The 16,940-nt window shown below is 34.9% G+C and overlaps 1 protein-coding gene and 1 non-coding gene across 10 annotated transcripts in view; both read left to right on the forward strand.

The window, feature by feature from the left end:
- The window catches only part of LOC112515068 (chloride channel protein CLC-e), a 23,482-nt gene extending 18,136 nt beyond the window's left edge, over positions 1–5,346 (forward strand). For 7 of the 9 annotated variants that reach the window (XM_025121696.1, XM_025121699.1, XM_025121700.1 and 4 more), the window contains 2 exons: positions 3,122–3,327; positions 3,795–4,160. In XM_025121696.1, coding sequence (XP_024977464.1) covers positions 3,122–3,327; positions 3,795–3,855 — 267 coding nt within the window. In that variant the 3' untranslated portion in view covers positions 3,856–4,160. Of the gene's footprint in view, positions 1–3,121; positions 3,328–3,794; positions 4,161–4,379 lie in introns of those variants that run through there. The other 2 variants (XM_025121698.1, XM_025121704.1) reach the window with 2 other exon arrangements.
- An 8,247-nt stretch (positions 5,347–13,593) lies between these two features.
- Positions 13,594–13,700, forward strand: LOC112516059. The gene has a single exon (XR_003069578.1). It is a non-coding gene; the product is annotated as a small nucleolar RNA R71 (small nucleolar RNA).
- Positions 13,701–16,940: the final 3,240 nt, after the last annotated feature.

Below are 16,940 nucleotides of genomic sequence, written 5' to 3' on the forward strand. Positions count from 1 at the left end.
AGGAGATAACCCTAATTATGTTTGTCTATATATATTAATCTCATTGTACTTGTAAACATTGTAGCACCTAAATAAAGAAAAACCTAGTTGCCCCCGTGGACTAGCACGATCAATCTGATCGTGTGAACCACGTAAATTCTTGTGTTCTTCTCTTGTTTTTGGGTTGTGCGTATTGCGTGTGTAACGTTTGACCTAACACATGTTATATTTGTCATTTTATTCTTAATGTTCAACAATTTTTCTCCTTCTAAAATTTAAAAGACCCGCACTACGTAATTTTGGGTAAACTGACTACTGGAAAAAAGTAATACCTGAAAGTGTACTAATATAATTGAGATAGAAATAAATGACAATTTTGACATACAGAGTAAGACAAAGAGATGAAAGAAAAGACTCTAGTAACATCTGAAATTAAAGTACATTCTATAAAATATTGACTTGATTATGTGGAAAGTTTTGACTATGATTTTAGGCTGTTAAGTAAGAATGAGAATATTAATCACAACTTTGTGGAAAGTTTTGACCATGAATTTAGGCTGTATATTAGGAAGCTTAGAATTGTATTAAGCAAAGTAGTTTAGCCATATTCCTTGTAATATTGATCTCAATAAGTTAGGAGATTGGCATACCATGCTAGCTAGCTTTTTTGTCTTATGAACCATGTATTTGTGTTGATAAAGAATATATGAAAAGATATTGGTTTCTGTTCCTTATCATAGCAGTCTTAACTTTCATGGCTGAAATAGCCAGAGATAGCATGAACTACCTTGAATGGCAATTAATGGGAGGGGTGAATTTGAGTATGTAGCAAGAGATGTTACACAACCCAAAAAAGGAGATCAAATTCAAAAACATGGAGTTCAGGAAGCTCACTTGTCTATGCTTCATGATTCGGCTCCACAAAACCAGCCATAGGTAAACTATATCTCTTCCTGCAACTGCAAAGGATGTTTGGCAACCCATTCAGGCAACATATTCGACTCTTCCCAAATATTTGGGTTGAAAAGTAAGTTATGCAATTCTAAACAAGATGAACATAAGGTTACTATCTATTATAGCGAAATGGTTCATCGGTGGCAAGAGATAGATCAATGTTACAGTGATGAGTGGAATGTACAAAAAATTAAGAAAAAAGGAGAAAAAAGATTGAGTGCATCTCTTCTTTGTTGATTGAATAAAGGCTTTGATGAGGTTAGGTCAAGCTCTGTTCTCTCTTCGTGAGGCCTTTTCTGAAAGAAGAATAGAGGAAAGTAGGAGGAAGGTTATGTTGAAAGCAGATCTAAAACCTTTTGATGATATAAAAGATGTTGCTCTTGTTTAGGGGAAATGAGCATGATATTGACTAGAGGAGAAGACCTCTGGTATGACCATTGAAAAGGCACTGGCATAGTGGCATACAAGAGAGACCTGCTGAAAAATCATGGGAAACCCACAAACTGGGAAAAGGTGGGTTCGACAATTGTGCCTTCCATGCTTCGGTTGATGACCAGGGGAAACAACTAAATCACCTGTCCATAAAAAGTTAATCTTCACGAACCTGTGTTATTTCATTTTTTTTACCACAGGTCTAAAGCTCACCTTGTTTTCCGCCTTATAAGTCTTAAGTCAGAGAGGACCCTTTATCCACCAGCTTTGCCTTAAGAGGAGCTAAAAAGTCATCAGTTTCAATGTATAAGCTCACTTACGTCCAACATGATAGTTCCTAGGAGGAAGATCATCAAGGTGCCAAGTCTCATTCTACTTGAGAACAAACCTTTCTTCTTTCATAACTAACTTCTCAGGCCTGGATGAGCCTTAATTGCACCATGCTGAAAATAGTTATGGACAAATGGTGAGGAAATCATAGGATGGGGAACATTAGCAAGAACACAAGGCATTTCAACCATGAGTTTTGGACCCAAGTATCAAGATCACAGCAGTATCTGGATTGAACTGTGCAAACACTATGATCTGATCAAACCATGAGAGAGTTGGTCGCTTCTGGCAACTTTCTCTTCTCAAAATAATCTTTCTGTTTGTGTCATTATGCATCTCAATTCCACCAGAATCTCAACCAACGGAGAAAAAATAATTTAAATCCTGTCAAACAATAAAACCTGCACCAAATCTGTTAAGAATATAGAACTACACGCTCCTTCACAATCAATCAACTGTGGCAAATACATAAAGGCCAACAAAACCCCCTCAAGCTGACAACTAGAAAGCTGGGCATAAATTAAGTGGTCTAATATCCCAACAGAAACCATTTTTGTTCAACACGAAAGCATGATAATTGACTTGAATCAAACTGCAGGGGTACATATAATCGGAAGATTGAGCAATCCAAGCCTGTGGAGTTCAGACAGAAAGTCACCGGTGAATAATGACAGTGTGCATAAGATCAAAAAATACTCTTAAAATAGGTGTATACCAAACCAAACAAGCCTAATATATCCTACCACGAGGTAGGTGGGGTCTTGGGGTTTGTGCATAGTGTGGAAAAATATTGCGAAGAAGTAACATAAAACGAACGAGCGAAAAAAGAACTTGAAAACAAGAAAGGCAGTGCTGAGATTTGAAAAACCGAGTTAGAAATAAGCAACCAAAAATCACAGACAAACAAAGAAAACATTCAAACTGAAGCAAATACACAAAAATGTAACCAAGGAAAGAAGGTCCAGACGCCCCTAGTCAAACCTTGGATTTAGGGGGTCTAACTCACTAACCTACGCACACCTTCTACCTCTCTAGATCCCTTCCTCCCATCTTGGGGAGCTACACAAACCCCAACTTTATTATGCTACCCTAATGTTGCGTCTCCGAGAACTCCTATAAGAGGTCATGTCTTAGGAAATACCTAAAACCACCGTGTCTAAACTCAACTGCTCATCCGAAGTCCTCACTCTCTCGGCTGTTACAATTTATACCCTCCTCACCAGAACCGCCCTCTTAAAATATAAGTGTAAAAATACTAACATCTCATATATCTAGCTGTGTATAGTTCCACATTGAAGAACTTCTTGAAGATTACTTCATTCATAAGTTCATGATGCTTTGTAGTCCCAAAGATTTATCATAAACATATACTTTATGCTTTTAGTTTTCATGATGCTTTTTGGTCACAGATTACTTTGTCTTTCAGGAAGTCATAGTATCTGAACTATGTTCTCTGAATGGTTTCTGTAAGTTCCCACCGACTGTAACACCCAAGATGAATCTGTACTCTGCTGAGTTGATTATGAACACGCATGGAACAACTCGACTACCAGTTGTTTCAGAGTATGCTGCAGACCAGAGAGCCCTTCCAGTTGGCATTTTAGACAGAGAATGTATCAATATAGCTTGCAGGTTTGCCATCCAACTTGGTACTCCATGCTGATGTTTGCTTGTGAACTGCTGCTAAAATGTTGCAATGGACTTAAGTGCATTACCATGCTTTTTCTGAAGTTAACATGCTGTTTGCAGCTCCCTGTAACTCATGTTGGTACAAATTTAAAGTATGATATAGGCAGTATTATATTATAATATTGTGAAGTTTAGCTGCAAATTGCAAATCCCTTTAGGATACACTGGCCATAGAGGATGCATTTTATTGAACTTCACTAGCTATTTGGTAGACACCAGGTACATAGCAGTATGTTAGTTCTAATAGAGAAGTAATATGGAGTTCAATTCATCAAGCATGCAAGAGATTACAGGCATGTTAAGAACTTTGTCATATAATGTGATTCTTGTCAAGGATTTGGCAGCTGCATTGATGCCTTTGGTCATTGACAATCATCCCGTTATAAATTCTCCTTTTTGTCATGGTGCAGGGCTTTGGCAACTAGAGAACGCCTTGTTTGGTTTTCCACTCTGAACAATCCCAGAACTTGATTTGATGGAGGTATGTCATCATCTGGCATCACGACTGTACAAGTGTACATTGTATTTTTCTTCCTATTATTTGGCCATGAGAAACCGACAAAGGTTTGTGCTTTTTACTTGATGGCTAGAGATGCTTCAAAGTCTTGAGGCTGATACTGAATTTGTACCGATTTCCAAGTAACTGTCAGGAGAATTTTTTGTGTAGACTTGACTGTGTTTAGAACGAAAACAAAGGGGTTTAATATTTCCAGACAATCTTTTATATATATTCATAAAAAACATTTTAAGAAAAAGACTTGCAATGCAAGGGGATTTTAAGAATACCAGGGGCAGTTTGTTTCCTTTCCTACTTCAAGGCAATTCTAACACATTTTCTCTAGCAACCTTACTTTCATAAATTTTCTTATTATAGTATTGTACTTTCATTTTTTTATTACAACAATGTACTTTCGGATTATATTTTATTGGGGACATTGTACTTTAAACAATTTACCCATTAGAGTAATGGGTAATCTATTGAGTTCTTTTAGCAGGTTATTATGTAATGTCCGATCGATTGCATAAAGCCCGCAGTAGCAGCGTCTCGATAATCTCGGTCTTCCGGTAAATGATCAACGTAATGTGGTGTATAAGCGGAATTAGGTGTAGCTATATTACAAGCTTATGTTTTTACGATCTTAGCCTTTTTCTCCTAGGTGCTCATTTTATCACGAGCCTTCACTGCCCCGTTCTGTAACTTACCTTCTTTCTCCCGTCCACTAAAAAGGATATGTCAGTGACCTAGCACGGAAGAGGAAAAACCGAATATTTCACATTAGGTGGTCCCGCGGAGCTCTCGGAAAAGGGTCGGTTGTCCCTTACACTTGCTCCGCTAAAAAAAATCCGTTAAGTCATGCCTCTTGATCATTTTACATTTTTCTTTCGTCCTCTTAAAAAACTACACTTGTTTGGCACCTGATCCCGGCTAAACTACCCGTAAAGGGCAAGGGGATTGTGTTATGATTGTGACCAGAAAAACAGTGTCGTCCATCATTGCTTATAATGTGAATCCAATAGCGTATCATTTGATTGAAACTGGTGCATCTAATGTGGGAATTGGATTTTGATGCAAAATAATCACTCCATTGCTTATTTTAGTAAAATGTCAGGACCCGAATTGCATGCAATGTCCACTTACATCAAAGAGTTGCATCCATTTTGGAGGTTGTTTAGAAATGGTGACAATATCTTCTTGGCCGTTTCTTTGTTATTCGAACTGCTCACTAGAGCATTAAGGAACTCTTTCAATAGGTCTTAGATACACTGGATCAACAAGTTTATATTCAGAAATTACTTGGCTACTTTTGAATTGAGTACGAACGTGGATGTTCTAACTTAGATGTAGAGGCATTCTCTAGGGTGGTTGTCAAGACACTTACTTTCAGAACAGATAATGTTGTTTTTTGCCTACCGTTAATCAGTCGGCCTTCAAGTGATCTCCTGGACACCCGCTATCAATAATTAGCAGTTGGAACCTTAGAATCTGATTACTTTGTGGTGTTGATTTGTTTTTGTCACTGCTATATTGTTAGTCTGAACTCGTCTCTGAAAACTACTTTGCTTCATGTGTTTCATGTGAAACCTCTCGTCGGTCATGTCAGGGTCAACCGAATGCTTATTTGTCTCGTTATATTTTATTGGCCTCAAATGCATAAAGATGTCGAAAAATGTGTGGTTGATGCCTGCAAAACAAACACTCCACACAACCTCCAGTGAGTTTACTTCAGCCATTGTCGATTCCTTAGTTGGTGTGGGATGAAATAACAATGGGTTCATTATGGGGCCCTCTGCCGTCACATGGGTTTACTAGCATATCGTGTGGTGGTCGATATTTTGACCAAGTTAGCACCATTTTGGCCCTTTTCCCGCCAAGTTTACAGCCAGGAAAACAGCTGAATTGTTTGCCAACATGGTGGTGAAACTTTCATAGTTTTCCCAATTCAATTGTTTTGAACTGTAATCCCATTTCTTGAGCGAGTTTTGGCAGAAGCACTTTGCATTAAGTGGGACCTCGTTACATCACATACCACTGCAAGCCAACGGTCAATCGGAGCAAGTCAGACGTCAGATTGAACAATACCTAACAGTCTGTTTGGTTTTCAAGATTGCTTTTTAGGTATTTGAATTTGGAATAGATTTGAAATAATTGTGTGTTTGGTTTGCAGGATTTGGAATGGAATTGGATTCCATTAATTATAAATAATTTATAAAAAGGTTATAAATAATTAAACTACATTTGTATTAATTGATTATTACAAAACAAATGTTTTTAACATTTTTTAGAACCTTGTTTTATACAATCTTACAAAATTATGTGAAATCTTGAGCACTACCTAGTGTCTTGTTTAGTTTGCAAGAATAAAATAAATTTGAGGGATTTGAATTTCAAATCCATTCCAATTCTATGTTTGGTTTGGTGGATTGTCCGGATTTTAAATCCTTGGATTTAATTGAAATCCTACAAACATTGGACTTTGAAATCCTTAGGGAATGCTTGAGATTTCGTAAAATTGTATGAAATAAGGTTTTAGAAAATGTTACAAACATTTGTTTTGTTAATAATCGATTAATAAAAATATAATTTAATTATTTTTATAATTTTTTAATAAATTATTTATAAATAATAGAATCCAATTTCATCTCAAATCTTACAAACCAAACACACCAGTGATTTCAAATCCATTTCAATCGAAATCCCTCTAAATACAAATCTCTTAAAAACAATCCTACAAACCAAACGGACCCTAAAGATTTCAAAATCCTACGTTTGTAGGATTTCAAACCCGAACAAACCAAATATGGGATTGAAGTGGATTTGGAATTCAAATGCCCCAATCTCTAGCTATCACAGTGGACTGAAAATATCTCCATTTCAGGCTTTATATAGTCGGCCTCCCCTTTCTATTCTAGCATAAGTAGCTTTCTTTACTTCAATCTAAGTTCTTGATGACTCCTTATTGGGAGGTGATCATTTATTGCGCATGACCCAAAAGGCCAATGCTCATCGTCAATAATTGCAGTTAAATGTTGTTACACATATTCTATTCGGTTGAATATCAAAGGATCAGTTAGTATGGACTTGGACATGCAACTATGTGATTTGATGATGCCTTAGCATATACCTCATTTATTTTGTTCATCTTTGATGATAGATTGTGAGGTTTATATCCAGATGAATTTTTTTTCTCCTCTATTCTTTTATATATTCTCGAGCTAACACTGCTCCTCATTTCACTCTCTAGGTGTATCACACCAACGCCACAATTGTCTTTACACTCCATATATCAAAGATATTTGATAGGGAGAAAACCAATCGGAACTTGAAGTTTATCAAAGAAGAACATGACTTGATTTAGAAATTGTGAAAGATGTGGCAATAAAAATATCAGAGTTTTCATGGGATTCGTTGTTGACTTCTATTCGTTCTTCTTCCCCTCATAATAACATAACTTCAATTTGGCACCGACAAGAAGAAGAGACAAAAAGAGGAAACTATAAAAATAAGGGTAGATTGATATTTAATGTTGTGTAAGCATGTCATACATGTCTTTCACGATATTTTAATTATGACAAGCAAGAGGGAGAAACCGATTTAAAATCATAATGGGTAAGAGTTTTCAAAATACATTTCTTGATAAAAACTAATTTAAAGGTATATTGTTGTCGTAAAAAGGTAAATTGAGAGATGGGGATGAAGAACATAAACTTGAAGAATCGGTCATTTCTTTTTTTCATGAAACAGGAAAGTGCAAAATCTCTCTATGGAATGGAATAGAATGAATAACTAGAATGATCAACTCTAATTCTAAGTCCATGTCACCTATTTATAGGTGACATTTACAAGATAAACCCATTTGCCCTTGAGTCTAATTACAATGATATTACAATACAATACAAAGTAAATGACTTTATAAAACTTTCAAATACTTAGGACCATTTTAGTCCTAACAATCTCCCCCCAATGTTTATAAAGTAAGCATCTCTTGAAAACTTCAAGTCTTCTCCCTCTGCTTTCTTTAAGAAAATTTTGGTGTGTCCGGCATGTGTGAAATCTTCGAGTTCCCTATGAATAAAGCTCTTATTCTTCAATACCAACTTTAAGATAAGTTTCAATGTGAGTTCAACACCACTGATTGCATAAAATATAGCTATAACTATAGACAACTCAACATAGTCCATAATCTCAAAATCATTGTTGGCTCACAAGCAACTAATTCATCCAACTTTGTGGATAGAAAATATTGTGAGTTTTGACACAATGTAAACAGTCTTATGACAAAGAATTTTTCAGAGAACCACGAGTTGAATAAGCATTCAGCTTAAGAACTTAATCTTGGTAAGTTCACAAAAATTGGGGTAACAACATCAGCCTGAAGAACCAAAGCAAACACCTTTGACATTGAGAACCAGAGAGAAATATCAACGATAAGTACATAGCTTCAAGAATAGCAAGTTAACCTATACAGATAAGCCAATTTCCTTCAAACTTTCAGAAGACTGAATAACCAGAATCATATCCAAAATTCCCAGCCAAAAGAGTGATTATGAGCACTCAGAACTCTAAATCACAACCATAACATCAGAAAATGATTGTAGACTATCAAACCTCTAATTGATCTAGTTAGAAGAATGAATGAGAACACTCAACACTTGATCTATGAAAGGCAAGGAGAAATGGTCTTTATGGGTTGCTTTGTTGACTTCCTATAATCCATGCATATTCTCCATCTTGACACTATCCTAGTTGGGATTAGTTCATTCTTCTCATTTTCTATTACAGTCATACCTCCTTTCTTAAGCACACACTAGACATGACTTACCCAAGAGCTACTAGCTATGGGGTAAATAATGCCAGCATCTATCCATTTCAAAATCTTTTTCTTAACCACTTCTTTCATCACACGATTCAATCTCCTTTGAGGTTAAATAGAAGTAAAGTCCTTGTCTTCCAAAATGATTTTGTGTTGACAAATAGATGGACTTATGTAACATCCAACTTACTAAAAGTCCATTTATGTTGTTAAACATGTTTAACTAAGTCAAAAAAGTATATTATGGGTTTGTGCTTATTTATGTTAGTTGAAAAGTGAAAATGATAAAAGTGCACACAAAAAAAATGTCTAAGTGTGCACTATAGGGCCATATAGGGGAACCCATGTTCTTGTAGTAAATAAGTGAAAAATATCGAAATTAGATTGGAATATGAACTTCTAGATCGAATTAGAGGCTGAAATTTTATACTTAAGCTTCTTATAGATTAATTAAAAAATATGGAAAGTTTCGTGCGAATCGGAGTTGAAACGACCAAGATACGCATGAGGGACTAAATCTGCCAACTGTGTCAAACTAGGTTGACTTGTTGACCAAATTAGTACAAAAACGAGATTTTGACTCTTTAATGGTATTTTACACTCCAGAACCTTCACATACACTAGAAGGTGCGATTTTCACATAGTATTCTCCTCAAAGCTCAAAATCAAGGAGATTTAACAAGATTTTTGGTGAAATTAAAGGATTAAGCAAAAGTACAACACTATCTTGAACCTATTTCATGATTTGTTTGGTGTTTTGTTAAGAATATGAGAAGTCTAGGGTTTCATGTGGTTGGGATTTTTGGTATTTTCATGTTATAAAATGGTTGTATAACATGATATTGATGTTAGATGGTGATTAGTTTATGTTTTCTTGCTATTACCGTATAATCGGATCTATGATAGGTATGGATTTTAATAAATAAGTGTATTTCTTGTTAGAATATGGTAATGTATCATGTTTATATTGGTAAAGATGAATAAATTCAAGTAATTTATTCTTTTATAAACTTATGATCAAAATGTGCAAGTATTGAAACATATGGTACAACTCATGGATATAGGTTATGGAATGAGAAATTATGCAAGATTTCATGAAGTTTTGCTAAAAATAGTTAAAATATGTTAGTTTACGTTGAAAATATGAAATTTGGAGCTGTATGGGCTTTTAGAACATGCAAAAATGAAGATTTTCGAGTGAAATGACTATGTAAATGCGCATACTTTAAAATTTTGTATAAAATCGTAAGAAAATCCAAATGACATAAGGTCAGTTGAATTGGTTAGATATGCGAGTCTAGTTTATTTGGTATTTTGAGGTCATGGCATGAAAATGGGTCTAAGATATGCAAAACAGGTCTGCAAGTGACCTTGGTGCATAAAGAAGTCAATCTAGGATAGTCAAAGTTTGTGTAGCCATAACTTGGAAATGCTTTATTGTTTGCTTATGAAATTTGAAATGTGCACTCCAGGGGTATTAAAAAGGATATCTGGATCTTGGCATGGGCTAATTCCATTTTTGGGTCGGAAATGGAAATTTCCGCGTCGGTTTGAATCATATCGAAACATAGTGAGTTTATATCGAACGCGTACTTATGTGTAATATACATATATTATTTTTCTTCTGTTTGTTAGATAAATTTGCATGTGTTATTGAATATCTTGAGTGTGTCGAGTCCCATGGTCTTGAATTGGTATTTGTTGTTCATTCCGAGATGTCGATCGAGTCTAGATCCGAGACCTTTTTTTTGTCTATAGGTAAACCATGATCTACGTGTATTACATTGTGTGATATGTCGTAGCATGGTGTATGTCCACATATCCCAAGGAAAGAGAGGTTGGGTGTGGCATACCGGTTGTCGTACTCACGTATCCCGAATGGTAAGGAGTCGAGTGTGAGTAATTTGCACGGGCCCAGTAGATGAAGAAGGGGTGTGGTGCACATATTTACTCTACTCTTGTTGATCATGCTACTGAATTATTATGATCGATATGGTTTCATTGACGCTAAGTACTTTGTGAGTTGTATGGCTTCTTGATACGTTGATTTGATCCGGTACCGAAATCATACATGTAACCCGTTGATTCCAATTTTTAATTACAAATTTGTAAGGTATGTTATGTACTCATTTATGGTTTAATTACGAATCAGTAAGTTTTCATTTGACATATTAAGGATCAGTGAGTCGTTATGGTTTTGTTAATTTTATACGTGTTATGTTTCAGCAAAATTTGAAAGCTAGAGATTAATCAGTTTTGCCTCCTAATTCTTTTGTTAAGATATGTATATTACATCTAATTTTATGCTTTGATATATGCTCACTAAGCGATTCGCTTACCCTCTTAAGTTTAAAAATCTCAGGAAGAATCGATACGGGTCGAGATAAAGGCAATGAAGGTTAGCTTTCGGTTGACACATAGAAGATTTGGAAGTAACTTTTGGTACAGGTTTCGTAGGTTTTTGATGTTTCGAGTTGGTAATTATTACTCGTATGTTGGGTAGTTATACTATTGTCCCAACTTTTGGTTTGTAAAAGTCTTAGTTTGTAAGTTGTTTAAACTATTTTCAAATGATGTTTGACTTATCGGTCAAACTAAACTTAACTTTTGGTGGATAATTAGAAATTGTATCCCGTCTTGGTTTTGGGTGAATTTTTTTTTTTTGATCGGTTAAATATTCCTGAATTTTTTTTTTATTTATTTTAGTGTAATCGTGATGTTACAACTTATATCCTTCAAATCAGAGATGGTCCAACCTATTGCTTTGGTACGGGATTGAAGCATTTTTACTAGTTGTTCTTGTTTTTTTTTTCCCTTCTAGTGATGATTAAATGATCACAGGTAGCTTGTTATCTTCTCCCAAAAATGCATACTTAAGGTGGGCAGGTAGTTGCTTCAATTCTAAGTCTGGTGGGGATTCTGTGGATGGCAATGGGTTCTGTTTAGATTCATCTTCTAACAGCTCATATGTTGCAGCTTGTTGCAACATCTCATCACTACCTTCTAAATCACTATCCTCATCACCACTATCTTTAGATGATTCACTCTTTTCACCTAGGATTTTCTCCAAAGCTTCCTCATGACACCATGACTCTATAACACCAACCCCAAAACAGTCCTCTTTCTCCTCAATATATTTCACAGAGTTAAAAACATTAAAAGTGACATTTTGGTCCTGCACTCTCATGGTCAACTCTCCTTTTTAGACATCAATAAGGGTCATACTAGTGGCTAGAAAGGGTCTTCCTAACAGAATAGGGGTGTCTTTATCTGCCTCAAAGTCAAGGATTATAAAATCAGCAATGAATATGAATTTGTCCACTTGTACTAACACATCCTCTATCTTGCCTTTGAGAAATGCTATGGATTTATCAACCAATTATAAGGTAATATTGGTTGGCCTAGTCTCTCCTATCCCTAAGGTATTAAACACTTAAAAGGGCATAAGATTGATGTTAGCACCTAAATCACACAAGGCTTTTCCAACATGTTTCCCACCTATTAAACAATGAATTATGAAACTTCCAAGGTCTTTAATCTTGTGGGGAGTTTTTTTGACGAGAGGGCACTACATCATTCAATAAGGGCCACGGTCTCATATTCAATCAATTTCTTTTTCTTACTCAAGATATCTTTCAGAAATTTGGCATAACTTGGCATAATCTCGGTTGCCTCCACCAATGGAATATTTATGTGCAATTGTTTGAATACATCTAAGAACTTTTTGAACTGAACTTCCTCCTTCTGGTTTCTTAACCTCTGTGGGTAAGGAACATAGGGTTGAACTGGTTTAATCACTGGTTTCTTAATATTTTTTACAGTAGGCACAATAGGGGTACTATCTGCTGGTTTGGATGGTGGTGTATCAACATGGTCTTTAGGTGGTGGACCTTTGACAACACTATCTGGACTTGACTTTATGGTTGTTGGTTCTGTTTCACTAGGAAAAAAACAATGTTTGGCATGGGTACAGATCCTTGGTTTTCTGCAGGTTTAGAAACAACAGGGGGGTTGCTGCAGCAACAGGTGGTATTGCTGTAGCAATTGGTTCAGATTCTTCAGTGTCCCTTTTTGGAATTTCTACTAGATCTTTTACACTTGTTAAGGGCACAACTTTTACATGTTCTTTGGTCAGTATCTTAGGGATCTCAGTGTCACTAGGTAAAGTTCCAACAGGTCTGTTCCTCAACTCTAGTGTTATTTGACCAATCTCTGTTTCCAAAGTCCTAATGTTAGCATTTTGATGATTCATTGCTGAGTTGGTTTGATTTATAAAACTTTTCAACAATGCCTCCAATGAGTTATATGAATCATCTTGCTGGTTTGACTTGGTTTGAAAATTAGACTAATGTTGAAAATGAGCAGGTTGACTTTAAGAAACATTTGGTTGAAAACCTTGTCTTTGCTCTTTTACAATTGATGGGTTTAAACATGGAATATTCCAAAAAGAAATTAGGATGGTTTTTCCAACTTGAGTTGTAGGTGTTTGAAAATTGGGCATGTCTATTGTGCACAAAATTCACAGATTCAGAGTTAAGCCTATATTGGGCAAAAGTATGACCTTCACCACAATACACACATTAAACAGGTAAAGCTTCAGAAATAACTACAGTAGCAACAGTATTAGCAGCAGGGACAACCAAGTTTTTCAACAAGTTGGTCATTGTTGTTAGTTGTGCTGTAAGAGTAGTATAATGATCTATTTTATGAATTCATGTCTTCTTTTGGGGCACTATTGCTCTAGGATCTGCCCAATGACCATTGTTGTTAGAAATTTTCTCCAAAACCATCATTATATGTACTAGAAGTAAAGGCTCATCTTGCAGTAGCATCTAACATTTGTTTGGCAGTGGTATCAATACCATTGTAAAATGTTTTAAGCTATATGTAGTAGGGTATGCCATGACGTGGGCATTTCTTTAGTAATTCATTGTACCTTTCCCAAGTATGAAACACTGCTTCATCATCCATTTGTCTAAAAAGACAAATTTCATTTTTGAACTTGGCACTCCTGGTTGGGGGGAAATATTTTTTAAAAAACTTCTTAGTCATCTCATTCCATGTGGTGACTGAGTCTGGTGGCAAAGAGTTGTACCACACTTTGGCTTTGTCTCTTAATGAAAAAGAAAATAATTTCAGCCTTAAGGCTTCATCAAAAATTCCATTAAGATGGACATAATTAATGACATCCATAGAAGATCTAGGATGCAAATGAGGATCCTCAGATGGTAATCCAACATATTGACCATTTGTTTGTAACATGTGAAACATGATGGGCATAAATTCAAAGTGGTCACCATTAATAGTGGGCCTTCATATTCCAGGATGTAATTGATTTAACATTGGAATAGTATAGTCCATGATGCCAACAATCCTTGAATTTGCAAGCTTAATAACCTCCTCCTCAGGAATTAGTATTGGATCAGGTTCGACTTGAGCCATTTCAGGAGTAGCTAGAATAGACAACAAATTTCTTTGTACCCTTTTTCTTCTTCTAAAGGTTCTTTCAATGTCCGGATCTAACTCAAAAATAGTCCCATGAGGTATCCTTTGCATAAACCACTAAAAATAAACACTCAAGGGTAGAAAAATCAAATTTTAAGTAACTTAAAGAAAAACTCTTTTTGGCTAAAAATTCCCGGCAGCGACGCCAAAAACTTGGTGTCTGGATAACTATACCCTCAAAAGCTATAATAAAAAGTAAATCATGCAAGTATACATGGCTTACAAGTATCGTGCAATGGAAGTAATAATGGTAAGTAAAACCAAATATTGTTTTAAGGAAGTGCAGATTAGACCATATGTTGGAAGTCCATTTGGTGATGCATCAATCTCAAACTAGTACAAATCTTGCCTTTCTTTTCATATGGTTTTGCAACCCATATGTTGGAAGTGCACTTGGCGTTGTCTTAATTTTAAGTCCAACTCATTTGAATAAAATAACATGTGTCAATTTGTCAAAAATTACTAGATGAAATATTAATACCATTGTGATTAACAAAATAAATTGCTATTAGCAAAACAACCATCGACTAACACTTGGCGTAATTTCACAACCTTCACTTACACCCAAACTAAGGTATTTAGTCTAGCATAACTGAATGTAAGTGCTTAAAAGTAAACGACATAAATGGAAATGACTGAACGTAAATGATGTAAAAGTAATTTATGCACAAAAAGTAAAGATAAAGCTGGAAAGGTTATTGTAGCAACTGACAGTGACGAAAAACACTTAAAAGTACTTGCAAAAATGATATTAAAAACTAACAAGGACCCCAAGGCTTAGATGAAGCTTTGTTCTTGATGACAAAGTAATATTGTTCAAAATATTAAAAACGTTACTACTAAACAAAAGACTACTCCCTTATATATACTAGCAAGAGGGAATCAAAAGTATTAGTGGGTAATACCCATTGGTTATTAACCAATGGGTAAGAAAAGATGCCTTAGTACATATCTTTGCGATGACATCTTCCATTTAAATCGCCTGCTATCAGTACTAGAAGATGTCATCCTCCAAAACTTGACTTTTCAATAAATTCATCGAGATTGAGCTAGGTGTGCCAATATCCAGTGTCCAGTGCTGCAGCAACATATACACCTGCTATGGCAATGCTTATTGCTCAAGGATTAATATAATTGTTAAATATTTAATGTTTCAATAACTTATATTATAGCCGGGATATTCTTAAATTGTGACTTTGGTCACAATAACTTTCTGAAAATTTCAGCAAGTTTTTTTGAGATTTATAAAATGCATATTTGATCCGATTTTGGTAATTTTTCTTTATAAAATTACCAAAATGTCCTTACATTTAAATAATCGATATTTCATGCGATGTGAATACTTGGGATTTGTTAATATCATTATTTTATTTATTTAGGTGATTTAAAAATAAGATTTAAATGTCGTAGTAAAAAGAGTTGTTACAAAGTAAATATTACATTAATCATCATTGTTTTTTCCAACCCAATCCCAAAACATAGCAGTTACACGTATGGTTGCACTAGGGTTGAGTTGATAGAGTTAATGATATTTGAACAATCCAACTAAATATTTACGGTTTAGAAATTCTCAACTAAACCGAAACAAAAGTACAACCCAAACTAACGCAAATAGTTTGGGTTGATTGGGTTCTGGGGCTGGTTGGGTTTGTGGGTTGGTCGGGCTAAAACTTTGATATATCATTTTACAATCTAACTGTTAGTTAAATAGTCCAATATGCAAATAAAGCTAACAATTATATGAAAAAACATTAAAAGATTTTTGCATGAGACGGGACAGGACAAAAATAAATAGTCCAATGTTTGGTGTGCCATGAGACAAAAATGAGATGAGACAACATGAGACACAAGTAAGATTGGGTGGGACTATTATTGAGTTGTTTTTGTTCCACAAAAAAAGGTAGAGCAATATGAGACTAAATTTGAGATTACAACATTGCCTTATTATTTGATATCAAAATACAAACCTAATTTAGTTGCATCCTTTTTCTTTTCTTCCACAACCTCCATTCTCGATTCCAGCCTCCATTCTTGAAATGTTAAACTTTTGAAGACGGTGTGACAAATGTAATTTACAATTGTTGTGTTTAAACTTTTTAAATTATGCGTGTTTTTTAAAATTTATAGTATGACAAATGTTATTTATATGTGGTATTGGAATGTTAAAAAAAATATTGATATCATAGATTAAATAATTTAAATATATTTTTGGTTGATTTGTTGTCATTTACAATCATTGTATACATTGAACAAAATTAAGGGATAATATGGTCATTTTAACAGTCTTGTTATGTCCCGTCCTAGTCGTAACAAACATAAGGACAGACGATTAGTCCTGTCCTAACCCGTCCCGTCCTGTATGGCGTACCAAACAAAAGCCAACATTTATATATTTTAGTTAAGAACCTAATAATCATTATTAAATCCATGATATTAAAAGACAAAAAAAAAAAAAAACAAATATACTTTACCATTAAAAAAGTTACAACCGGAATGTAAAAAAAAGTTACAACGTGAGAGAAATGATTTGTCCAACATATGTACCAATCTCTATCCTATAAAAGTCAAACACACTTTATCATAAAAGACGTTACAAATTAGACATTTACAAAAAAAAATCAAAAACTTTGAGACCCCATTTACATTTATCCTCGAAACCCGACACAATTTGTTTTAATCGTTTCTATGAGACTAACCAAGGGAGTGATATTTGATTGTGTTGAAGAGATGGAGACATTG

This window comes from Cynara cardunculus (genome assembly GCF_001531365.2).
Source record: "Cynara cardunculus var. scolymus isolate 2C chromosome LG 7, CcrdV1, whole genome shotgun sequence".
Lineage (NCBI taxonomy): Eukaryota > Viridiplantae > Streptophyta > Magnoliopsida > Asterales > Asteraceae > Cynara > Cynara cardunculus.